Source organism: Neoarius graeffei, chromosome 22 (genome assembly GCF_027579695.1).
Source record: "Neoarius graeffei isolate fNeoGra1 chromosome 22, fNeoGra1.pri, whole genome shotgun sequence".
Taxonomy (NCBI): Eukaryota; Metazoa; Chordata; class Actinopteri; order Siluriformes; family Ariidae; genus Neoarius; species Neoarius graeffei.
The window spans coordinates 20,917,152-20,944,745 of NC_083590.1; the positions used below are offsets into that span (position 1 = coordinate 20,917,152).

The 27,594-nt window shown below is 42.9% G+C and overlaps 1 protein-coding gene across 1 annotated transcript in view; it reads right to left on the minus strand.

Annotated features, from left to right (window-relative positions):
* Positions 1 to 554: 554 nt before the first annotated feature.
* rims3 (regulating synaptic membrane exocytosis 3) overlaps positions 555 to 27,594 on the minus strand; it is a 98,405-nt gene continuing 71,365 nt past the window's right edge. Inside the window, exons 2-6 of the mRNA XM_060903932.1 lie at positions 5,110 to 5,251; positions 4,856 to 4,968; positions 3,005 to 3,106; positions 2,629 to 2,768; positions 555 to 767 (exon numbers count right to left, since the gene is read on the minus strand). Of these exons, the coding sequence (XP_060759915.1) occupies positions 555 to 767; positions 2,629 to 2,768; positions 3,005 to 3,106; positions 4,856 to 4,968; positions 5,110 to 5,251 (710 nt within the window). The remainder of the gene's footprint in view (positions 768 to 2,628; positions 2,769 to 3,004; positions 3,107 to 4,855; positions 4,969 to 5,109; positions 5,252 to 27,594) is intronic.

Sequence of the window (27,594 nt, forward strand, 5' to 3'; positions counted from 1 at the left end):
CGTTTTTTGCCAACAGAGTTAGGGAAGTGAGGACATTTTGGCTGGTCCTCACGTTTTCAAAGGGCTGTTTGAGGGTTCAGACTTAGTTTTAGGGTTCAGGTTAGAATGAGGTTTATGTTAGGGTTAGGGTAACGGGTGGGGTTAGGCATTTAGTTGTGATGGTTAAGATTAGAGTAAGGGGCTAGGGAATGTACAGTATTATGTCAATGAGTCCCCACAATGATAGAAGTACAAGTGTGTGTGTGTGTGTGTGTGTGTGTGTGTGTGTGTGTGTTAGTTAGTGTTTCTGGATTAGCAGCCTTCCAGCTTGTGGGAGAGTTAGACAAAAAGATGTTTGTGATTTAACACTTATCTCTTGCTATATTTTAACAAAACAGGAAGAGACAAACAGACCGAATGAAGTGTGTGTAGTGTGAGCGCTGGACAATATAGCGATCTATGAGTGGATATATTTCTACTCATGGTGTCGGAGAGCTGCGCTTAAGAATGAATTGCACAAAAAAAAAAGAGAACGGGACCATAAAGACACAGAGAAAAGATGTGGAGGAAGGGCCTTAGGGACATGAGGGGCTGGTGGCGCTCTCGAGTGAGGACTGTGAGAGGCGTCGGGTCAGCTGGCCGATGCTGGGCTCGGCGAGAGAGGAAGTGGGAAACAACTTATACCAGCCGCCAATCATGGAGGACAAATCCAGCTCATCCAGGAGGATCTGGGCCATTCCCATGAAGCACTTGGTGTCCATGCGGCCGTAATCGCCCCACACAATCACCTAATGGACAGCGAGGCAAATGATTAGTGCTGGGGTTTCACCTCCAACAACCTCAGAAGAACTTCAGTTGTGTAACTGTTTGTCTGGTGATATTACACTACCGTTCAAAAGTTTGGGGTCACTTTGAAATGTCCTTATTTTTGAAAGAAAAGCACTGTTCTTTTCAATGAAGATCACTTTAAACTAATCAGAAATCCACTCTATACATTGCTAATGTGGTAAATGACTATTCTAGCTGCAAATGTCTGGTTTTTGGTGCAATATCTCCATAGGTGTATAGAGGCCCATTTCCAGCAACTCTCACTCCAGTGTTCTAATGGTACAATGTGTTTGCTCATTGCCTCAGAAGGCTAATGGATGATTAGAAAACCCTTGTACAATCATGTTAGCACAGCTGAAAACAGTTGCGCTCTTTAGAGAAGCTATAAAACTGACCTTCCTTTGAGCAGATTGAGTTTCTGGAGCATCACATTTGTGGGGTCGATTAAATGCTCAAAATGGCCAGAAAAATGTCTTGACTATATTTTCTATTCATTTTACAACTTATGGTGGGAAATAAAAGTGTGACTTTTCATGGAAAACACAAAATCGTCTGGGTGACCCAAAACTTTTGAATGGTAGTGTACATTCTAAAAGAAAAGAATAGATGAGCCAAAATAAATGTTTAATGGGACCTGAAACGTTACAAGTATGAATAAGTGGGCCTTAAAGTGGAAAAGGTTGAGAACCGATGGTAGCTATACACTACCGTTCAAAAGTTTGGGGTCACTTTGAAATGTCCTTATTTTTGAAAGAAAAGCACTGTTCTTTTCAATGAAGATCACGTTAAACTAATCAGAAATCCACTCTATACATTGCTAATGTGGTAAATGACTATTCTAGCTGCAAATGTGTGGTTTTTGGTGCAATATCTCCATAGGTGTATAGAGGCCCATTTCCAGCAACTCTCACTCCAGTGTTCTAATGGTATAATGTGTTTGCTCATTGCCTCAGAAGGCTAATGGATGATTAGAAAACCCTTGTACAATCATGTTAGCACAGCTGAAAACAGTTGAGCTCTTTAGAGAAGCTATAAAACTGACCTTCCTTTGAGCAGATTGAGTTTCTGGAGCATCACATTTGTGGGGTCGATTAAATGCTCAAAATGGCCAGAAAAATGTCTTGACTATATTTTCTATTCATTTTACAACTTATGGTGGTAAATAAAAGTGTGACTTTTCACGGAAAACACAAAATCGTCTGGGTGACCCCAAACTTTTGAACGGTAGTGTATGTACTGCAGTTAATTTTTACTATACACACTATCGGTACTGAAGTTACTTCCTGGATTCTTCTTCATATGTACCGTAGTATATACATGTAATGTTATTTTCACAGATTTTCTTAGCCAGCTAGCTACTATGAGCTAACCTGACAGGATTTCTGAGAGAATTTATGCCATACTTAGACATGTAAAGAATTGCTACTGCTAATATAAACAAGCTAACTAATAAGCTACCATGACAGGATCGACACAGTTATATTCCAATTACATTTACATTTATAATCTTATTTATAAATGTAAATAATCTTCACGGCTATTATGAGTCAGTAAACTAATATGAGCTAATCTGACAAGATGCCTGAGATTTTTTTAAGCCAAATTTATAAATGTAATTACTCTTCACTGCTAACGCAAAAATAAGCTTGTTAGCATGAGCTAATCTGATATGACTATTGAAGGGATTTATTTTTATTTATAAAAGTTACACCACAAAGAGACTCTTCACTCAGGATTCCCAAGGGACTGGAAACTGAGAAGGTTGGAGAAGAACATTGTTATGCAGTGAACAGGACAGCTGCTTGTGGTTCATTTTCTCACCTGTAACACTTTGCCCTGAGGGCTTTCATCAAACAGCAGTGTTTGCTGGTAGGTTGGGTCCAGAGTTTTCTTCACCACTTTGGTTTTCTTCTTGGAGAGACACGCTCCATTCTCCAGGACATACACCTTTGCATATGTTGCTGCAGACACAAAGTTTAAACCCATTCTTATTCAGGAAAAAAAAAACAGTGCCATATATTTCTAGATTTTGTTCTTTCTGTGGAAGCTTGGAGTTTTAAGTTATTTAAATCCCAGGGCTACATTGTTGGACCTGTTTGGATTGTGTTCTACCTTGCACTGAATGCAAATATACGCTTTATGAATTAAAAGGAATGCGAGTTGATGAGGTTAACCTCTTGAGACATCATATTTTTACCTGGAATGTTCTTTGAGCCTGGTTTAGGGGTTAAACCCCTGGCTTGGGTGATTTCCACCTCGATTTGACCACCTCGATCCATCACGCTGATATGAACATCGCCTACACACGTGGACATCATTATGTAATAGTACAAATGCAGTTTAGGTTCAATAAAATATCAATACATTAGCATATGAATGTATGCTTTTAATGGAGCACTGAGCTTCAGTGCTCCTATTTTGGCTTTATCATCACATAATATTACAGATTATACATTTACACGAAGGACTTGTTAGTAATGTAAATGATACTTGAACGAGATCTCATCTCATCTTATTATCTCTAGCTGCTTTATCCTGTTCTACAGGGTCGCAGGCAAGCTGGAGCCTATCCCAGCTGACTACGGGTAAAAGGCGGGGTACACCCTGGACAAGTCGCCAGGTCATCACAGGGCTGACACATAGACACAGACAACCATTCACACTCACATTCACACCTACGGTCAATTTAGAGTCACCAGTTAACCTAACCTGCATGTCTTTGGACTGTGGGGGAAACCGGAGGAAACCCACGCGGACACGGGGAGAACATGCAAACTCCGCACAGAAAGGCCCTCGCCGGCCACGGGGCTCGAACCCGGACCTTCTTGCTGTGAGGCGACAGCGCTAACCACTACACCACCGTGCCGCCCTGAACGAGATCTCATTCACACTAATTTTTTTTATACAAAAAAAATTTCTGGATGTCAGTTTGTATGGTAGGCGGCACGGTGGTGTGGTGGTTAGCGCTGTCGCCTCACAGCAAGAAGGTCCGGGTTCGAGCCCCGTGGCCGGCGAGGGCCTTTTTGTGCGGAGTTTGCATGTTCTCCCCGTGTCCGCGTGGGTTTCCTCCGGGTGCTCCGGTTTCCCCCACAGTCCAAAGACATGCAGGTTAGGTTAACTGGTGACTCTAAATTGACCGTAGGTGTGAATGTGAGTGTGAATGGTTGTCTGTGTCTGTGTGTCAGCCCTGTGATGACCTGGCGACTTGTCCAGGGTGTACCCCGCCTTTCGCCTGTAGTCAGCTGGGATAGGCTCCAGCTTGCCTGCGACCCTGTAGAAGGATAAAGCGGCTAGAGATAATGAGATGAGATGAGATGAGTTTGTATGGTTTTATAGTCAATTTTATTGGCTGTGATTTCCCCTACTGAACAGCAGATGGAGACACAGGATATTGTAGTTTAATACCAAATCATTAGTAAACTAGAAGGGCATTTGGTAGAGTGCAAACCTCTGCCAAGCCACATGTTATCAATAACAAAATCAAATCACTTGAACCGAGGATTATACTAAAGCTGTGCACCAAATTTCATCAAAATCTGTTCACTACTTTTTGAGTTACGTTGGGAACAGATAAAAAAAAATCCTGGATCTGAATACATATCCGGATTTGCATCAAAGTCTAATCAACTGTTCCTTGGCTCATGGCTCACCTTTCCTCCAAATTTCATCAAAATATGTTCACCACTTTTTGAGTAACGTTGGGAATAGGAAAACAAATAAACAAATGGAGGCGAAAACATAACCTCCTCCAACACAGTTGGTGGAGGTAACAATGACCAAAGTACTAAGTGTACTACTAATGCAAAAAATAAAAAATAAAAATAAAATTCTGATGAATTAAAGTTGTAGCTTAAAGAAGCAATCCACCTTAACATATATTCCTGAAGGCTTTGTTCAAGTTAAAAAAAAAAAAAAAACTCTCAGCTTTAATGTTAACCCTTGACAAATGAAAAATGTGATTATTGGGTATCAGGTATTCAAAGTTGATTTGACGCAACACATTTGGTATGTCTTGTAATAGGAAATACATTCCGTGCTTGAGTCTTACCCATTGGAGGTGTTGCTAATGTTTGACGGCCAACAATCTGGGCGGGGCCAAGGCCATCCAGGAAGTCGCTGAACTGGCTCTCTGGGCCCAGTCGGTTGGTAGGGAAGATGAAACTATTGGACATGAAACATTTTTTCTTGTAAACACAACAGAGCAAAATGCACAAATACGAGTCATACAGCACCAGTAACAGAACACAGACTCTGAATATGAGCCACTGTACACAGTTTAAAAATATACGCCTCTCCACTCACGTTCCTTCTGAGCTGTTACTGTTAGTACTTCCATCCGTTGACTCCTTACTGCCCTGCCGCGTCACACGGTTCCTCATCTCCACGGCGATGCCCGTCTCCGTGCTCCTCCTGATCGTGCTACGTAGCTTCTTGGTTGCTCCATCTGCAGAAATAAAAGAATATAGGTGTTGAAAAAAACTTCAACAAGCATCACAGATCAAACATGGGGAAGCCATGGCCTAATGGTTAGAGAAGCAGCTTTGGAACACAAAGGTTGCTGGTTTGATTCCCTGGACCAGCAGGAATGGCTGAAGTGCCCTTGAACAAGGAACCTTGCTCCCCAGGCTGTTCTGGATAAGAGCGTCTGCTGAATGAAATTATCTTAATAATCCATTCGCAATCAGGGAGGGCGGCATGGTGGTGTAGTGGTTAGTGCTGTCGCCTCACAGCAAGAAGGTCCGGGTTCGAGCCCCGTGGCCGGCGAGGGCCTTTCTGTGCGGAGTTTGCATGTTCTCCCCATGTCCGCATGTGTTTCCTCCGGGTGCTCCAGTTTCCCCCACAGTCCAAAGACATGCAGGTTAGGTTAACTGGTGACTCTAAATTGAGCGTAGGTGTGAATGTGAGTGTGAATGGTTGTCTGTGTCTATGTGTCAGCCCTGTGATGACCTGGCGACTTGTCCACGGTGTACCCCGGCCTTTCGCCCGTAGTCAGCTGGGATAGGCTCCAGCTTGCCTGCGACCCTGTAGAAGGATAAAGCGGCTACAGATAATCAGATGAGATTCGCAGTCAGGGTTGTATTTGTTGAGCTGACATCGAGTCAAGTTAAGCTTGAAGATTTGATATCAAAATTGTGTGCATCATTACTCAGACCTCTGAGTATTATTCAGAAGTCATGCAATAGTTCCGTGCTCAGGGTGGAGTTTGCCGAAAACAGAGCTGTATCTCAGTCATGCACAGCTTTTACCTCAGAATTCAGTTTGAGGAAAAACACTATTTGTTTCTTCAGTCCATATTTTCTATCCCTGATGCTTTTTCAGCTTAAAAGGCAAGTGCCTGTGTTACTACGCAAGAAAAATCTACCAACCTTGAAAGTGCACAGTTGCAACTGATTAGCATAGAATACCACAACCAGAAAATCGTCTTAAACAAGTGCCTAACTCTGAATACGCCTGACTCTCGCCACGTAAATAACTTTTGGACTTGAACTGCAGACGCGACCCTTAGATTCCAACTTGTAACAGAAAGCCAAGAAGCCTGTCCAGTTTACACTACTCAGACAGACTTAACATCAGCATGGGGTGAAATGTTAATTATTCAGCAGACGTGTTCAGCTTGGCTCGGCTTTTTTTCTCTCTGAGTCTTCAATATATACAGAGCTGAGCAGCATAATAAAAAGTCAGACACTGCTGCAGGCATCCAAAACCAAAAATGGAAAAGCAAATCGCCTCAAAACCCATGACAAAGGACTAAGTGGTTTTATTGGAAAATAGATATGAAAATATGAACAAACACAAGTAATAGCAGAGTGAGTCATATTTGTTTTAGCAGCCATGCTGACACGGAGAGTGAACTGCACTTTCCATTAAGATCCATCTTGGCGCAATTAGATGTTCATCTGTGTTGTGAGAGCTGGCCATAAGGCCTGCATTCCTAACCGACAACAGCACTGAGGGACTAATGGCATTTAGCTGATCTATTTTGGGTGGTCAACTAACGTATTGTGGACCTCAAGAAGAAGTGGAGGCATGGACTAATGGATGATGAAAGAAAACGAATTCCAAAAGGATGGCGTATGACAGTTGTAAGTCCTTTGAGAGTATGGTATTACTGAAAAGACAACACGATGATGTGTTTTAAGAGGCTATATAATAGGAATGGGAACCTGGCAACTAAACACTTGGCACGTACGGTATACAGTACTTCCACATAGGAGTAGAAAAGTGTTGGACTAATCAAAAAACAAAACAAAACAACCAAAAATAATAATACAGTACTACTGATGGTGAGCTGCATTTTTAAATAAAATCCTGGAGGAATTATTCACATTCATAAACCCCAACAGCAGTGATGGCATTTAGCTGAATTTTGGGTGCAAAGCTTATTTACGACTTTACCACAATGAGGTTTTTGAAAACAGCAATAAAACATTAACCCTCAGGTTAGAAAAAAAACAAAACAAAACAAACAAAAAAAACAACGATGAAGTTTTCCAGGAAACATCCTCCAAAAATGCTACTTGTTCCTCGCTAAGCCTTTTCTCATAAGGCTGGGCTCTCAGTACACAGTGATGAATATTGTGGTACACTGAGAATTACATTTTATAGAAATACCGAAAGACAGCAAAGTAGGACGCATCAATCAAACAGGTGTCAAACAACACTGGGAAGTAAATAAAAATAAATGAACGCAAGAAAGCAAAAGCATACAGTGTGTGTGTTCAGAGCTTTAGCTCTACAGGGAGGTATGGAAGGAAACAGGGCAGCATACTGATTCATACAAAGCCACATCTAATCGAAGAAACACTATGGGCTAAGACGCAACTCATAAATTAGACGTATTTTTAAATACACGTGCATTTCATCACTAGACCCTGTTAGCGCCAACACGATTACTGTAGATGTACTGCAACAGGCACTATTGTCTGAGAAATTGATCAACACTTTCTGACCAATCAGAATCGAGAATTCGACAGCACTGAAGTAGAATACTAAAGAAATGAAACCATGCACTGCTGCTTCCTTGTTGTACCTCTTTCAATATTTAAATAATATTGGCTGGCATTGAGTGGTCTATCAGATATATTCCATTCAGCTAGCATGATATTAAACGAGTTGAAGACGAGTAGCTGAATGGAATATATCTGATAGACCACGAAAAAAAGCCAGCTAATATTATTATTTTCTACATACACACTGTCTTCAGAGCAGCACGGTGGTGTAGTGGTTAGCGCTGTTGCCTCACAGCAAGAAGGTCCGGGTTCGAGCCCCGTGGCCGGCGAGGGCCTTTCTGCGTGGAGTTTGCATGTTCTCCCCGTGTCCGCATGGGTTTCCTCCGGGTGCTCCGGTTTCCCCCACAGTCCAAAGACATGCAGGTTAGGTTAACTGGTGACTCTAAATTGACCGTAGGTGTGAATGTGAGTGTGAATGGTTGTCTGTGTCTATGTGTCAGCCCTGTGATGACCTGGCGACTTGTCCAGGGTGTACCCCGGCTTTCGCCCGTAGTCAGCTGGGATAGGCTCCAGCTTGCCTGCGACCCTGTAGAACAGGATAAAGTGGCTAGAGATAATGAGATGAGATGAGACACTGTCTTCATATCAGCATTCTCGAAGGCCAACGTTAGCTTACCTGCAACTTGGTGCTGTTAGTGTGGCGGTCCAGTTACCTTCCAACTGGTGTAGCATTCATCATTAGTGTTAGCGAAGGCCAATGCTAGCTTACTCATGACTCAGTGCTGTTAGCTCGGCGGTCCAGTTACCTTCCAGCTGGTGTAGCATTAAGCAGTAGCGTTAGCGAAGGCCAGTGATAGCTCACCCACAACTCAGTGCTGTTAGCATGGCAGTACAGTTACCTTCCAGCCAGTGTAGTGTTAGCAAAGGCCAACGCTGGCGCAGTCAAGCCGAATATTATTATTATTATTATTATTATTTTCCCTGTGTAATTTACTTAGTTACTTTTAAAATCAACATCGACAGCTATACACAACAGAGCGAACTGGCAGCCAAAATTCTCTCAAAATCTTCCGTTTTTAACGAAGCAAACCCTGCCAGCCATGTTTGTTTATAAATTGTCACAGTCACTCGCTAGCATGGATGTTTTATGTCTCCGACATGTGACATCATGGTGTCTTGACCACATGCAATATTGTAACAATATTGCACGCTCATTCTCTATTGGGTAGAGTGACGTAATACATGGAGGATAAGCAATATGCGAACAATATTAGATGCTATCAATAAACCCGCTAGAAGGGAATAGAATACATGCTTTTATTCCATGGAATAAAAATCTCCTGTATGTCAATGGTGCTTGAACGTTTGTGAACCCTTTAGAATTTTCTATGTTTCTGCATAAATATGACCTAAAACATCATCAGATTTTCACACAAGTCCTAAAAGTAAATAAAGAGAACCCAGTTAAACAAATGAGACAAAAATATTATACTTGGTCATTTATTTATTGAGGAAAATGATCCAATATTACATATCTGTGAGTGGCAAAAGTATGTGAACCTTTGCTTTCAGTATCTGGTGTGACCCCCTTGTGCAGCAATAACTGCAACTAAACGTTTGCGGTAACTGTTGATCAGTCCTGCACACCGACTTGGAGGAATTTTAGCCCATTCCTCCATACAGAACAGCTTCAACTCTGGGATGTTGGTGGGTTTCCTCACACGAACTGCTCGCTTCAGGGCCTTCCACAACATTTCGATTGGATTAAGGTCAGGACTTTGACTTGGCCATTCCAAAACATTAACTTTATTCTTCTTTAACCATTCTTTGGTAGAATGACTTGTGTGCTTAGGGTCGTTGTCTTGCTGCATGACCCACCTTCTCTTGAGATTCAGTTCATGGACAGATGTCCTGACATTTTCCTTTAGAATTTGCTGGTATACGTAATTCAGAATTCATTGTTCCATCAATGATGGCAAGCCGTCCTGGCCCAGATGCAGCAAAACAGGCCCAAACCATGATACTACCACCACCATGTTTCACAGATGGGAAAAGGTTCTTATGCTGGAATGCAGTGTTTTCCTTTCTCCAAACATAATGCTTCTCATTTAAACCAAAAAGTTGTATTTTGGTCTCATCCATCCACTAAACATTTTTCCAATAGTCTTCTGGCTTGTCCACGTGATCTTTAGCAAACTGCAGATGAGCAGCAGTGTTCTTTTTGGAGAGCAGTGGCTTTCTCCTTGCAACCCTGCCATGCACACCATTGTTGTTCAATGTTCTCCTGATGGTGGACTCATGAACATTAATATTAGCCAATGTGAGAGAGGCCTTCAGTTGCTTAGAAGTTACCCTGGAGTCCTTTGTGACCTCGCCGACTATTACACGCCTTGCTCTTGGAGTGATCTTAGTTGGTTGACCACTCCTGGGGAGGGTAACAATGATTTTGAATTTCCTCCATTTGTACACAATCTGTCTGACTGTGGATTGGTGGAGTCCAAACTCTTTAGAGATGGTTTTGTAACCTTTTCCAGCCTGATGAGCATCAACAATGTTTTTTCTGAGGTCCTCAGAAATCTCCTTTATTCGTGGCATGGTACACTTCCACAAACATGTGTTGTGAAGATCAGACTTTGATAGATCCCTGTTCTTTAAATAAAACAGGGTGCCCACTCCCACCTGATTGTCATCCCATTGATTGAAAACACCTGACTCTAATTTCACCTTCAGATTAACTGCTAATCCTAGAGGTTCACATACTTTTGCCACTCACAGATATGTAATATTGGATCATTTTCCTCAATAAATAAATGACCAAGTATAATATTTTTGTCTCATTTGTTTAACTGGGTTCTCTTTACCTACTTTTAGGACTTGTGTGAAAATCTGATGTTGTTTTAGGTCATAATTATGCAGAAATATAGAAAATTCTAAAGGGTTCACAAACGTTCAAGCACCACTGTATAATAATGTTCATTATGAACCTATTTGACGTGTGATAAACATACAAATTATATGCTCAAAATTTAACTATTGGTTTGAGCAGTTATACAGAAAATTGTTCATAATGATCCACCCCTAATTAAAGTGAGAGAGAAACTGAATGGTGTACAATAATACTGTTTCCCTCACTAGTGGAGACGGAGTCACAGATCAAGGACTCGGCATCACTGCAGTCAGTGTGTGGTAATGAGTATACTGGGAAACTGAGACACATTCCTGACACACACTCGATGTCAGAGAGCTCTGAGTCACAGATCTCTGGCTTTTATATAACAACTGCAGATCTGTATGGTACTAAAAATACATGGTGAAAAATCAGAATGATTCACACAGGTGCTAAATTTGTCTCGTATTCCCAAATACACATGTGTAATATAATAAAGAGTAAAAATGGAACATTTATGATACAATTGTACTGATTTATAATCTCAGGTCCAGTGAAGGAGGCGTGGCCTATGCACCTTTCTGTTAAAGAGAAGGAGGCGTGGCCAATCTTGCTGACAGTGTCAAGGAAGGAGGCGTGGCCTATGCACTTTTCCCTTAAAGTGAAGGAGGCATGGCCATGTTGCTGTCAGCATCCATGAAGGAGGCGTGGCCTATGCACCTTTCAGTTAAAGAGAAAAGGGGTGTAGCCTATTTACTGTCAGTGTCAGTGAAGGAGGCATGGCCTATGTTATTTGTCAGTGTCAGAAAAGGAGGCGTGGCTTATGCACCTTTTAGTTAAAGTAAAGGAGGCATGGCCTATGTTGCTGTCAGTCTCAGTGAAGGAGGTGTGGCCTATATTGCAGTCTCAGTGAAGGAGGTGTGGCCTATGTTGCTGTCAGTCTCAGTGAAGGAGGTGTGGCCTATGTTGCTGTCAGTCTCAGTGAAGGAGGTGTTGCTGCTTGCTGTCAGTGTCAGTGAAGGAGGTGTGGCCTATGTGTTTGTAAGTCTCAGTGAAGGAGGTGTGGCCTATGTTTCTGTCAGTCTCAGTGAAGGAGGTGTGGCCTATTTTGCTGTCAGTGAAGGAGATGTGGTCTATTTTGCTGTCAGTGCCAGTGAAGGAGGTGTGGCCTATATTGCTGTTAGTGTCAGTGAAAGAGGTGTGGCCTATGTTGCTGTCAGTCTCAATGAAGGAGGTGTGGCCTATGTTGCTGTCAGTGTCGGTGAAGGAGGTGTGGTCTATTTTGCTGTGTGTCAGTGAAGGAGGTGTGGCCTATATTGCTGTCAGTGAAGGAGATGTGGTCTATTTTGCTGTCAGTGCCAGTGAAGGAGGTATGGCCTATGTTGCTGTCAGTGTCAGTGAAGGAGGTGTGGTCTATTTTGCTGTCAGTGAAGGAGGTGTGGTCTATTTTGCTGTCAGTGCCAGTGAAGGAGGTATGGCCTATGTTGTTGTCGGTGTCAGTGAAGGAGGTGTTGCCTATGTTACTGTCTGTGTCAGTGAAGGAGGTGTGGCCTATTTCGCTGTCAGTGAAGAAGGTGTGGTCTATTTTGTTGTCAGTGTCAGTGAAGGAGGCGTGGCCTATGTTGTTATCAGTCTCAGTGAAGGTGTTGCTGCTTGCTGTTAGTGTCAGTGAAGGAGGTGTGGCCCATGTGTGTCAGTCTCAGTAAAGGAGGTGTGGCCTATGTTGCTATTACTGTCAGTAAAAGAGGTGTGGCCTACATTGCTGTCAGTTTCAGTGAAGGAGGTGTGGCCTATGTGTTTGTACTGTAAGTCTCAGTGAAGGAGGTGTGGCCTATTTTGCCGTCAGTGTCAGTGAAGGAGGTGTGGCCTATGTTGCTGTCAGTCTCAGTGAAGGAGGCGTGGCCTATGTTGCTGTCAGTCTCACTGATGGAGGTGTTTTATTTTAATTAAAAATCTATTTTGAATACTGAATCGTTCTGTATAGTTCCATATTGCACCAAATCATACCGAAATGGCTTTAAATCAAATTGTATTTAATTTCTGTCTGCTTACTTTCTACATGGAATGGTTAAACATGGGTCATCTCAGAACAGGATATACACACTACACTACTAATAATCAATCATGAGTCCAGAGTATTACTTTGGGATCATCCTTTGCAGTGGATTAAGTGTTTCAACAAATACTGTCTCAGTAGTCCTCTTTGGGTCTGCAGTACTCCGTGTGTGTGTGTGTGTGTGTGTGTGTGTGTGTGTGTGTGTGTGTGTAGATCACAAAGACAAGGAGCTTATAGTTGTATAAACACAAGGTGACTGCTGCAGTACACAGGAGTGTTCAGAGAGAGTTATGGGAAGTGTGTACTCATACGGCGTAGTGACTTACAGATATTGATTCAGTGTGTTTGGGGAGGTGATATTTTTAACAATTTTCCACTGCAAAAATGAACTAGCTCTCGGTGGATAAGTTAAGAGGTTACAAAGGCTATAAAATGACTCCGTGCACTAGCTTAAAAGTTTGCTTAGTTCTAGTTCTTACCTTCAGTTCCAGGTTGTGGATTTTTATTTTACCGTGTCCCAATTTCTAATATATTTTCTGGTTTTGTCCCCTTGTTGAGCACACACACACACACACACACACACACACACACAGCAACAAGAGGTACTTACTTTAGACATATTTTGTTTTTAAAAATTAAAATCTAGTTTTAATTAAAATATTTTTAAGTTCATCTTGTAAAAAACCAAGTGCTTCGCAATATAGCCACACACTGGATCTACTCGTGCCTATTACAGAATTTTACTGATATTTTTAAAACCCTAAAAATGAGCTCCATCCACCAGCTGGAACAGAACTAAAAGGCTAAAACCATGTGTATTTTAACAGAGGCTTTGGGATTAAGCCAGTATCTCACTGGGCTGCGACAGCCTGCGACTAGTTGGAGACACAACATTTGTGATAAAATATGCGAATTAGCGACAATTTTCACTTGGAATCACACTGAATTGATACAACATGTTTGCGTACGTTGCACAAGTGTTGCACAAATATCACAAGAACTCCCGGCGAACTTTGGCCAAAAATTCGGCAGAAGTTCGTATACCTGTACAATCGCGAAACACAATTGCAATTTTTTCAAATTTGTGAGAGTCGTGCAACAGTCGCATAACAGTCGTGCGACAGTTGCACAAATGTCGTGCAATAGTTGTGCAACGGCTATGCGTGATGTTTGAGAAATTTGAACCATATAAATACGGAGCCCTCTCCAATCCAACGATCATATTTCCACCAGACGTCACGATGGACCTCAGGGAAGAAGTGCAGACACTACTGGATGATGATCCAAATTTGGATGAGGACCAGGTTGACATGCTGAGGGCTGCAACATATCTTCTTATTGTTGCTGCGATCAAGAAAGCCAAGGCTAAAGCCAGGGATAGGAGGCTTAGAAAAGAAAGAAAAAGAAAAAGTGTCTGGGTGAGAGAATGGCTCTTGAAGAGACAAAATTATGGCATGTATGAAAAGCTCATGAAGCAACTCAGAGAGGGGGATGCCAAGTCCTTCAGGAACCTTATCAGAATGGATCCAGATATGTTCAACCAGATGGCTGAAGATCTGACTCATAGACTTCAGAAAAAATCAACAAACTGCAGGAAGCCACGGTCACCTGGACTGAAGCTGGCCATCACTCTGCACTTCCTGTCTCACGGAAACTGACTTGAGAAGGGTTCGTGACGGCTTTGCGACACCAGCGACGCATTTGCGGCTATTTTGAGAGAAATTTTGTCGCACAAATTTTTTGAACATGTTCAAAATTTCAGCAACGAAGGAGCGACACTTTGCGACTCATGCGAGGAAACTGAGAAGCCCTGCGAATATTTCAAGACACTTTTGCACCTCTCTCGCGAATGACTACTCGTAATTGTCGCAAGCTGTCGCAGCCCAGTGAGATCTGGGTTTAGTCAGTCAGAAGAAAAAAAAATGTTTTTAAACTGTTTTCAATGCAATTGCATTTCACGTCACGGACAGCAGAGGGCACTATAAAATTCCAAACATCTCCTTTAGTGATGCCTTTCCCCCCAGCTAATCTGCATCCTCAGATTGATATTTCACCTGCCCTGATATCTCTCTGTCTGTCTTCTCTTGCCTTAAATCCACCTGTTTATTTCCGCTCTCTCTCTCCCTCCATCTTCCTCTTAAGTCCATTTCTCCTGAGTAAATCCTGCGAGACGCTTCAATGAAATATTAAAGGATGTGGCTCAGTTAGTGAGAGAAATGGACAGACAAATAGAAATGGGAACGGAGAGATAAATGTCGAGCTGTAGAGGGATGGGAAGGGGAAGTAGATGGGGAGAGGAAATATGTAAGAGAAGTGAGAAGAAAGAAAAGAGGGAATAGTACCGTGTGTTAAAATGGCTCGTGCTACAGCTGACCTCTCTCGTGCAGCTCCACCTGCTCATGGAGAACAGCAGATTTGAGTGGTCATGGAGGTGAAGACTAAAATTTGTTGCTTATTTTTGCAGTTTTGATTATAATTCAAGGTGCATGTTAACTTGGTACGGCGGCACGGTGGTGTAGTGGTTAGCGCTGTCGCCTCACAGCAAGAAGGTCCGGGTTCGAGCCCCGGGGCCGGCGAGGGCCTTTCTGTGCGGAGTTTGCATGTTCTCCCCGTGTCCGCGTGGGTTTCCTCCAGGTGCTCCGGTTTCCCCCACAGTCCAAAGACATGCAGGTTAGGTTAACTGGTGACTCTAAATTGACCGTAGGTGTGAATGTGAGTGTGAATGGTTGTCTGTGTCTATGTGTCAGCCCTGTGATGACCTGGCGACTTGTCCAGGGTGTACCCCGCCTTTCGCCCATAGTCAGCTGGGATAGGCTCCAGCTTGCCTGTGACGTTTTTGCATTTTGGGCAAATTCCCATTGAAGGTGGTGAGTTAGATTTATTCTGTTTTAATGCATTATTTTCCAATACACGTTTTTATATTTGCCAAAATCTCACAAAGAGGCCACGCCTCCTTCACTAAAATTAATGAACACTCCTTTACTTAAACTAATAAACAATGAGGGCACGCCTCCTTCACTAAAACTAATAAACACTCCTCCTTTACTTAAACTAATAGAGGCCACACCTCCTTCACTAAAACTAATGAACAAAGAGGCCACACCTCCTTCACTAAAACTAATAAACACTTTTCCTTCACTAAAACTAATGAACAAAAAAGTCACACATTCTTCACTAAGACTAACAGACAAAAAAGGGCACACCGCCTTCATTAAAACTAATAAACAGAGGCCACACCTCCTTCAATAAAACTAATAAACAAAGAGGCCACGCCTCCTTCACTAAAATTAATGAACACTCTTCCTTTACTTAAACTAAAAAACAATGAGGGCACGCCTCCTTCACTAAAACTAATGAACAAAAAGTCACACATTCTTCACTAAGACTAACAGACAAAAAGGCCACACCTCCTTCACCAAAACTAAAAAAGAGGCCACACCTCCATCACTAAAATTAAAACCAAAAAAGGCCACACCTCCTTCACTAAAACTAATAAATAAAAAAAGCCACACCTCCTTCACTAAAACTAATAAATACAAAAGGGCACACCTTCACTAAAACTAATAAATAAAAAAGTCACATGTCCTTCACTAAGGCTAACAGACAAAAAGGCCACACCTCCTTCCCTAAAATTAATAAAGAGGCCACACCTCCTTCACTAAAACTAATAGACAAAAAAGGCCACATCTTCACTAAAACTAAAAAACAAAAAAGGTCACACCTTCACTAAAACTAATAAACAAAAAAAGCCACACCTCCTTCACTAAAACTAATAAATAAAAAAGCCACACCTCCTTCACTAAAACTAAAAAACAAAAAAGGTCACACCTTCACTAAAACTAATAAACAAAAAAAGCCACACCTCCTTCACTAAAACTAATAAATAAAAAAGCCACACCTCCTTCACTAAAACTAAAAAACAAAAAAGGTCACACCTTCACTAAAACTAATAGACAAAAAAGGCCACACCTCCTTCACTAAAACTAAAAAACAAAAAAGCCACACCTCCTTCATGAAAACTAATAAAGAGGCCACACCTCCTTCACTAAGACTAACAGAGGCCACACCTCCTTCACTACAACTAATAAACAAAAAGGCCACACCTCCTTCACTAAAACTAATAAACAAAAAATGCCACACCTCCTTCATGAAAACTAATAGAGGCCACACCTCCTTCACTAAGACTAACAGAGGCCACACCTTCACTAAAACTAATAAAGAGGCCACACCTCCTTCACTACAACTAATAAACAAAAAGGCCACACCTCCTTCACTAAAACTAATAAACAAAAAATGCCACACCTCCTTCATGAAAACTAATAAAGAGGCCACACCTCCTTCACTAAGACTAACAGAGGCCACACCTTCACTAAAACTAATAAACAAAGAGGCCACTCCTCCTTCACTAAGACTAATTTTAAAAAAAGCACCATGTCTTTGGCACAAAAAGGCCACGCCTACTTTTCAGGCTACGCTTACTATTCAGGCTAACAGATACAGAGACCACACCTCCTTCACTATGACTATCGGATAAACAGGCCACGCCTCCTTCATTAAAACTTACAGACAAAGAGACCTCACCTCCTTCACAGACTTTATAACGACTTACCATGAATATAAAACACAATTCAGCAGTTTTACCTCATAACCATGTGTTCCTCAGTGCTCGAGTGCATAGTAATGAGAACTTATCTTCACAATCCACTGAAAGCACTGTTGGCAGTGTTATATGTGTGTTTGTGTGTATCATGAGAGCAAAGTCATGGCCATCTCCCTGTCTGGTATCTGTGGCAACAGCCTCATCCCTGAGATAGATGGCACAGGGAACAGACATTTTAGATTATCCAGAGCTAAAAATACAGCATCAGCCCCAACAAAACCGAACGAGTCAATGCTGGATATTCCGGGGAGATTTGCTCCTGGGCGATCTGCGCACAGCTTCTGACTTTAAAACTTCTTTAAACATTAAGAATATCAAGCCGTAATATAACATCCTCTCAGGTCAAAGTCACTCGCACCATCTCTGGAACAGGAATCGGACTTTTAAAGATGTTCTTCATGCTCCTTATGTAAACTAAGTCATAGAACTTTGTGCTGTTTTTATTATTCAGTATGATTCAGATGGGATGAGATTTGTTCAGCAATATTACTGGATGATGTTTGTAATCAGTTTATCTCATTCACACAGGATAATCAATCTCTTTATAAATGACAGGGATGGGAGTGCCATCATACCGAAAAGGGCAAGAAATACAACACCACGTCTATCAGTGCCACATTTATGAGTCATGCTCGAACTGTACACAAATATATCTGTAATGCAAGTTTGTTTATTTAAAAGATTTTTTGGGGGCTTTTTTCATCTTTATTGGATAGGACAGTGTAGAGACAGGACAGGAAATGAGCGGGAAAGAGAGACAGGGAGGGATTGGGAAATGACCACAGGTCGGAATCGAACCCGGGTCCCCGGATTTGTGGTATGGCGCATTAGCCACCTGAGCCATGACACCCCCATTTATTTAAATGTTACTGTATGTGCTGGCTGTAAGGAGTTTGTCAGCACAAAGGTGTGCTTGACCTATTGTAGGTCACATGACCGTAACATTTCTGTCGGCTGTGTCTATGCTCATCACCAGAAACACCATACCACTCCTCTCAGACTAACAGATAAAAAGGCCACACCTCCATCAGTAACAGACAAAAAGGCCACACCTCCTTCACTAACAGAGGAAAAGGCCACGCCTCTTTCACTAACACAGGAAAAGGCTACACCTCCTTTACTAACAGACGACAAGGTAATGCCTCCTTCACTAACAGAGGAAAAGGCCACGCCTCCTTCACTAACAGACACCTCCATCACTAACAGACAAAAAGGCCACGCCTCTTTCACTAACAGAGGAAAAGGCCACACCTCCTTTACTAACAGACAACAAGGTCATGCCTCCTTCACTAACAGATAAAAAGGCCATGTCTCCTTCACTAACAGATAAAAAGGCCATGTCTCCTTCATTAACAGACACCTCCATCACTAACAGACAAAAAGGCCATGCCTCTTTCACTAACAGAGGAAAAGGTCACACCTCCTTCACTAACAGAGGAAAAGGTCACACCACCTTCACTAACAGAGGAAAAGGTCACACCACCTTCACTAACAGAGGAAAAGGCCACACCTCCTTCACTAACAGATAAAAAGGCCATGTCTCCTTCACTAACAGACACCTCCATCACTAACAGACAAAAAGGCCACGGCTCTTTCACTAACACAGGAAAAGGCCACACCTCCTTTACTAACAAACGACAAGGTCATGCCTCCTTCACTAACAGATAAAAAGGCCATGTCTCCTTCACTAACAGACACCTCCATCACTAGCAGACAAAAAGGCCACGCCTCTTTCACTAACAGAGGAAAAGGTCACACCTCCTTCACTAACAGAGGAAAAGGCCACACCTCCTTCACTAACAGATAAAAAGGCCACGTCTCCTTCACTAACAGACAAAAAGGCCACGCCTCCTTCACTAACAGAGGAAAAGGCCACGCCTCCTTCACTTACAGAGGAAAAGCCCACACCTCCTTCACGAACAGAGGAAAAGGTCACACCTCCTTCACTAACAGAGGAAAAGGCCATGTCTCCTTCACTAACAGACACCTCCATCACTAGCAGACAAAAAGGCCACGCCTCTTTCACTAACAGAGGAAAAGGTCACACCTCCTTCACTAACAGAGGAAAAGGCCACACCTCCTTCACTAACAGATAAAAAGGCCACGTCTCCTTCACTAACAGACAAAAAGGCCACGCCTCCTTCACTAACAGAGGAAAAGGCCACGCCTCCTTCACTTACAGAGGAAAAGCCCACACCTCCTTCACGAACAGAGGAAAAGGCCACACCGCCTTCACTAACAGAGGAAAAGGCCACACCTCCTTCACTAACAGAGGAAAAGGCCACGCCTCCTTCACTAACAGACGAAAAGGCCATGCCTCCTAATCCCAGTTAACGCGGAGGGGTAGGGGAAGGGGGAGGGCTTCTGTACCCCTCCAAACGGAGATTTTCCTGGAGCAGACTCCGAACGAAGGGGTTTGAGTGATTTCCCACAATGCCATGCGGATTTCAGCGAGATTTCATGCGGATTTCATAAAGATGGCGGTTCCCGCGGCGAAAGATTGTCATAAATGTATTTTCTCCATTATTTACGTGTTTTAAGTTGTTATCCAGAGGAAACACGCCGCTTGATTCGCTTTCGAGCTGAGAATGAGCAGCGATTTCTGAAATCCAAGCTGCTGCTAAAAAGCTTTGGGAGTGAGTATTGTTTTCGGTTGCTTTACTGCGTACGTTTTGTTCTGTTATTCTCGCTTTTATTGTTTACATGAGTGTTCTGACACCTCATTCTGTCGGATGTGGTGCACGAAGCGCCAAAGGTATCCCATTCAGTGGTGTTAGTTAACAAATCACACCCTGCCAGCAGAGATTTCTGGCTCTGACTGTAGCGGCTGGTCGCAGCCAATGACGCATTTGGTTGCGTTTTGCTAACGTAAACGCTGACGGAGGTACGCGATGACGTATGCGATCGTTGAAGGGCTATCCCAATACGTAAGGGTTGAATTTCAAGCCCTATTCCTTGTAGCTCAGTTTCAAGGGGAAGGGCCAAGGGGAAGGCGGAGGGGAAGGGGGAGGGGTAGGGGTAGAAATTAGAATTGGGATTGGGCCCATATCTCCTGCACTAACAGAGGAAAAGGCCATGCCTCCTGCACTAACAGAGGAAAAGGCCACACCTCCTGCACTAACAGAAGAAAAGGCCACGCCTCCTGCACTAACAGAGGAAAAGGCCACGTCTCCTTCACTAACAGAGGAAAAAGCCACGCCTCCTGCACTAAGAGAAGAAAAGGCCACGCCTCCTGCACTAACAGAGGAAAAGGCCATGCCTCCTGCACTAACAGAGGAAAAGGCCACGCCTCCTGCACTAACAGAGGAAAAGGCCATGCCTCCTGCACTAACAGACAAAAAAGCCACGCCTCCTTCACGAACAGAGGAAAAGGCCACGCCTCCTTCACTAACAGAGGAAGAGGCCACGCATCCTTCACTAACAGAGGAAGAGGCCACACCTCCATCACTAACAGAGGAAGAGGCCATGCCTCCATCACTAACAGAGGAAGAGGCCATGCCTCTTTCACTAACAGAGGAAAAGGCCACGTCTCCTTCACGAACAGACAAAAAGGACACGCCTCATTCACTAACAGAGTAAAAGGTCACGCCTCCTTCACTAACAGAGGAAAAGGCCACGTCTCCTTCACTAACAGACAAAAAGGCCACGTCTCCTTCACTAACAGACAAAAAGGCCACGCCTCCTTCACTAACAGAGGAAGAGGCCACACCTCCGTCAACCAACAGAGGAAGAGGCCATGCCTCCATCACTAACAGAGGAAAAGGCCACGTCTCCTTCACGAACAGACAAAAAGGACACGCCTCATTCACTAACAGAGGAAAAGGTCACACCTCCTTCACTAACAGAGGAAAAGGCCACGCCTCCTTCACTAACAGAGGAAAAGGTCACACCTCCTTCACTAACAGAGGAAAAGGCCACGCCTCCTTCACTAACAGAGGAAAAGGCCACACCTCATTCACTAACGGAGGAAAAGGTCACACCTTCACTAACAGAGGAAAAGGCCACGCCTCCTTCACTAACAGAGGAAAAGGACACGCCTCATTCACTAACAGAGGAAAAGGTCACACCTTCACTAACAGAGGAAAAGGCCACGCCTCCTTCACTAACAGAGGAAAAGGCCACGCCTCCTTCACTAACAGAGGAAAAGGACACGCCTCATTCACTAACAGAGGAAAAGGTCACACCTTCACTAACAGAGGAAAAGGTCATACCTCCTTCACTAACAGAGGAAAAGGTCACACCTCCTTCACTAACAGAGGAAAAGGCCACGCCTCTTTCACTAACAGGAAAAGGCCACGCCTCCTTCACTAACAGGAAAAGGCCACGCCTCCTTCACTAACAGAGGAAAAGGTCACGCCTCCTTCACTAACAGAGGAAAAGGCCATGCCTCCTTCACTAACAGGAAAAGGCCACGCCTCCTTCACTAACAGAGGAAGTGGCCATGCCTCCTTCACTAACAGAGGAAAAGGCCACGCCTCCTTCACTAACAGAGGAAAAGGCCACACCTCCTTAACTAACACACAGGCCACGCTTTCATTAAGACTACCAAAGAAACCACACCTCCTTTACTAAAAGTAACAAAGAGGCCACCCCTCCTTCACTGATGATGATGTTGATGATGGATTCTCACATCGAAGGCAACGCATGAGTATCCTGTGACACATTTGCGGTGAGTCCTTTCATGGGAGTGAAGACCAATCCTTGAACGACAAGCTCGATTGCAGGTGCTGCAGATGTAAGAGGAGCATGTGGTAGCATTGCTGGAAATGACCTTTCTTTCTCTTTACCCTTTTCTCGTTGAGCTGTCTCATCCTGCTCTTCTCAAAAGTCTGAATCCCCTCGCAGCAAGTGAGGAGCAGCGTTTTCCCAGATGTCAGGGTTGATACTACATGCCTTGACGTTGTGTTCGAGGGTGTCCTTGTACCTTCGCCTTGGTCCGTCAACTGGTCAGTTGGCTGAAAAGAACTGCATTGGGCATGTTCATGTGTTCCATTCTGGAGAGGTGTCCTACCCAATGAAGCTGTGCCTTGATGACCACAGTGCTCTAGGACCTTGGTATTACAGACATGACATTAATGGTATTTAGCAGACGCTCTTATCCAGAGCGACATGCAATATACCCCGGGCATTAGGTGCCTTGCTCAACGGCAATTCAGCCATTCCTGCTGGTCCAGTGAATCAAACTGGTGACCTTTTGGTCCCAAAGCTGCTTCTCTAACCATTAGATCATGGTTACGGAGATCTTCTCCTGCCACTTAATACCACAGAAGGATCTCAAGCAGTGTTACTGAACCTGCTCCAGGAGTTTAATGTGGCGACGGTAGGTTGCCCAAGTTTCACAGTGAGAACCGCGGCCTTGTACACATTAAATGTTTGCACGCAATCTGACGCCATGCTCATCCCACAACCTCCACCTTAGCATTCCAAATGAGCTGCTAGCTTTGGAGATACATAAGATTTGACAAGATACTGCCCAGGTAACAGTTTGTTCATCCTTCAGTAAGACTAACAAAAAAGCCACACCTCCTTCATTAACAGACAAAGAGGCCACGCCTCCTTCACTAAAATTAACAGACATAAAGGCCACTGGCAAGTCCTTTTCAGTGTTGTAAATATTTTGTTGTTCAGCATTTGAAACTCAGTTTTGTTGTTCTTCTGGTAGATGACAAGAGTAGCGTGCGCTCCCTGGAGTGTCTTTATAATTAAGAAAAAGTGTAAACACTCTTCCCAAAGGACAGAACAGACTCTTTACCAACATGTCAGTGTGAGTGGGAGATATCTTACCTGGGTGTATTTATACTGGTCATTTTATCAAAGGTAACAGTGTGTATAAATGACTAACATGACGCATTTGCACAGAAAATTTGGAATTTTTTTGAGTTGTTTTAATCCGAACAGCGTTTTAAAGTTAATAACATCACACTGCTGCATTACACAGACATCAGAGTGATTCAGTCCCCAACACATCCTCATCCTCTCTTCATCTCTACTGCACTAACATGAAAGAGCATCACTGATTGTGTGTGTGTGTGTGTGTGTGTGTGTGTGTGTGTGTGTGTGTGTGTGTGTGGTGAAGGACTCATTTCAACAGGAGAAAGTCTGAACACACACCGCCCAGCTCTCCACTTCAGATGTGCTGAGGCACTGAGGGCGGGAGAGAAGGAGGGAGAGGAGAAGGGGAGGAGGAGAGGAACACTGAGACCCCGAAACGAACAGAGGAGTGCGCAGTGTCTATTTATAAACCTGTAGTCAGGAATATATCCACTGTGGGGGAGCAAGAGAGGAACAAAACACACACACACTATCTATCTATCTATCTATCTATCTATCTATCTATCTATCTATCTATCTATCTATCTATCTATCTATCTATCTATCTATCTGTTTCTATTAGTCTGTCTGTCTGTCTGTCTGCTAGTCTGTTTCAGTCTCTGTCTTAGTTTCTGTCTGTGTGTCTCTTTTAATGTTTCTGCATGCCTGTCTGTCTGTCTGTCTCTATTAGTCTCTCTTTTAATCTGTTTCTTTCTGTCTGTCTGTCTGTCAGTGACTTTAATCTTTTTCTGCCAGTCAGTCTGTCAGACTAACAGACAGTCTCTTTTAATCTGTTCCTGTCTGTGCGTTTGCCTGTCTGTCTGTTAGTCTGTTTCAGTCTGTCTTAGTTTGTCTTTCTGTGTGTCACTTTTAATATTTTTCTGCCATTCTGTCTGTCTGTCTGTCTGTCTGTGTTATTCTGTCTGTCACTTTTAATCTGTTTCTGTCTGTCTGTCTGTCTGTCTGTCTGTCTGTCTGTCTGTCTGTCACTTTTAATCTGTTTTTGTGTTTGTCTGTATCTGTTAGTCTGCCTTTCTGCCTGTCTGTCTCTTTTAATTTGTTCCTGTCTGTCTGTCTGTCTGTCTGTCTTTTTTAATCTGTTTCTGTCTGTTTGTCTGTTAGTCTGTCTGCCCCTCTCTCTTTTAATCTCTGTCTGTCTGTCTGTCTCTGTTAGTTTGTCTGCCTGTCTGACTCTTTTCATCAGTTTCTGCCTGCCTGTCTGTCAGTTAGTCTGTCTCTTGTTCTCTTTTAATATGTTTGTCTGTTTGCATGTCTCTGTCTGTCTTTCTGTCTGTCTCAGTCTGTCTACCTTTCTTTCTTTCTTTCTTTCTTTCTTTCTTTCTTTCTTTCTTTCTTTCTTTCTCAGTAAGTCTGTCTCTGATTTTCCATCTGTCTGTCTTTTCTGTCGAAAAAATATTTGTGAACAAAGCCAGTCACAAGTATTGGCACCCCTTTGCTTGTGCAGCCCCTGTGTGTTAACACAACAGCACTGAGACTGTAGAACATAGAGCAGGGATCTGAGTCACTTCTCAACACAGAATCGTGCCAGATCTTCCAGATTCAGCTGACACCATGGGTTCTCAGCAGGGTTTAGGCCAGCAGACCTGGATTTAGGTTTACAAAACATATTCAGCCACTTTAAAAATAAAAGGTTAATGGTAGCAGGGATCTTTTATTTCACATATGCGCTCAATTAATTAAAGAAAATTGACTCTTCTGGTAAAATTTAATCAACACATGAAGCCTCGCTCACTGACTGAGTGCACTTCAGAAGCTGTGCAGCTGATTGTCGTGGCTGTTTTACATTGCAGACAGACTGACTAACCTGTAATGCAGTTCTGCCTTTGCTTGTCCCTAATGGACCATTAGATATAGATTATCAGTCAAAACGCCCGAGCTACATCGGGTTCTGGTTCTCGAGCTGGGAAGTGGAATAAATCAGAAACAGAGAGGTGAAGCATCTCTTTATCAAACACTGGGAAACATGTAATGCTGCTTCATCGAATATCGAATTATAAACAGATCGTTCATGTGACAACTGAAAAATATTTTCCTGTAAAAATTTGTATAGATTTGTGTCAACATTGGTGCTGTGATAATATATTTTTATAACAATAACTGTCTGCTAGCATAGTTAATGATATCACAGTGATCTATTAAAGAAAAGAAAATGACAAAATATATTATTTTTAATAATCTTTTTTTGCAGCAAAAACACTGTAAATAAACAAAATGAAGCATCCTTGCCATAATAACTGTGCCAGACCTGGAGGTTACGATGTCAGATATTACAGTATGATGTTTCACCTGCTGTTTCAAATAATCCCACAAATGTTCTTTTCTTTTTTTTTTTGGATCTTCCCTCATTTTCCCTCCTATCACATAAGTGTGAAGGGTTAACGGATGCTTCCATAGGGTGAGCGTAACACACTCAGGGGAAATTTGCTATTTGCCCTCTTCCGCATACATGAACTGACGGACGCTAACGATTGACGAATGTCACTGTGATTGATACGGGAGAGAGAGTATGACATCACTCCTACCCTGAAAGCACAGCCAATTTTGCTTTCTTGGACTCCAGGCCACGCATAACAACCATGGCATTCAAACTCACAACCTCCGGATGATAGAAAAACATGATTTTGCTTGGACATCAAACCTCAGAAACTAGAGAACAAAACTAACCATTTGATTTTACTTTAAATGGCATTTCATCAGGTGAAAACCCTACTGATATAGCCCAGGTTGATGTGATTTTTTTTTTTTTTGCATGGGGAGCTTAAGAGATTTCAATGTCCTGAGGAACTCTGGGTGAAGGTCGCAGAACTGCACTGTGACTAAAGTTTTCCAGTCTTGAAATGAAGTATCATTACAACCACAGAACTTTTAAATCTGATTAGTCAGAAGGTACTGATGAATTATTTATAACAGCAGCTGTGACGTGTCATTCTTTAACAAATACAAAATGGAAGTGTTAGTGATGATTATCTTCAGGTTATTAACAGTAACGCCGTCGTTGATTATTTTCCTTTTACAGAACACCGTATTGGGTTTTATTCCATACGTCTTGCACTGGGGTTGTGTTTATTACCGCCGTCCACAATTGAGGCTTCCACTTTCTGTCCACCCACACTGATTCTCTCTCTCACCCTGTAATCCCTCTCTCTCTCCCCACACCCGTTTCCATGACAATGCTCTCTGCATTGCACCACAATTCCCAATGGCCAGGCTTTTCCTCCAACTCTCCTTCATCATCATCCTCACCATGCTCGCCATCATCATCCACCATTTCTCCCTCCTTCTCTCTCTTTTGTTTTCTCTTCCTTTCTCACTTTTTCTTTACATTTTAAATCACCTGCATGTGTTTTTTTTTTCCTTTGGATTTCTTTATCCATCGAGAGTATTCAACTTGTTTGCTATTCTCTTTGGACAAAGACACTCTGCAGAAGCTTTAGATACACATTTAATTAGACCTCACTAGTCATCAACATTTTAACCAATACGAAATTACATGGGCGGCACACGGTGGTGTAGTGGTTAGCGCTGTTGCCTCACAGCAAGAAAGTCCAGGTTTGAGCCCCGGGGCCGGCGAGGGCCTTTCTGTGTGGAGTTTGCATGTTCTCCCCGTGACCGTGCGGGTTTCCTCCGGGTGCTCCGGTTTCCCCCACAGTCCAAAGACATGCAGGTTAGGTTAACTGGTGACTCTAAATTGAGCGTAGGTGTGAATGTGAGTGTGAATGGTTGTCTGTGTCTATGTGTCAGCCCTGTGATGACCTGGCGACTTATCCAGGGTGTACCCCGCCTTTCGCCCGTAGTCAGCTGGGATAGGCTCCAGCTTGCCTGCGACCCTGTAGAACAGGATAAAGCGGCTAGAGATGATATGAGATGAGACGATATTACATAATTTTATTGACATTATTTCTGGAAGTTCAATTTTGCCAAGAGTTCTACTCTGTTTGAGTGCATCCGCTCATCTATTCTTGATTAATATCCAATTCCAAGACCAGTCTCAAGTATGACAACACTAGCTGTAGCATTACAGTTTCCCTTCACTGGAACTAAGAGGCACAAACATGATCTCACTAATGCTCTCGTGACTGAATGAACACATATCCACACAGCCATGCTCCAAAATTGAGTGGAAAACCTTCCCAGAAAAGTGGAGCTTATTATAACAGGAAAGGGGAAATCAGTCTGGAATGAGATGTTCAACCAAAACGTCAAGGACGTAGTCGCTCATCTGGCCTGCCATCAGAACAACCCTGACGACCAAAACATCAAACAGAACTGAAATGTGACAATATGAGAGAGGACCAACCTCCACAACAAATTGTTTACAACAGGAAAATCAACAGAGGACTAAATTTTGTTCCCAGAAGGAAGTTCGACCCAAAACATCGATCAGAACTGAATTCGCATGATA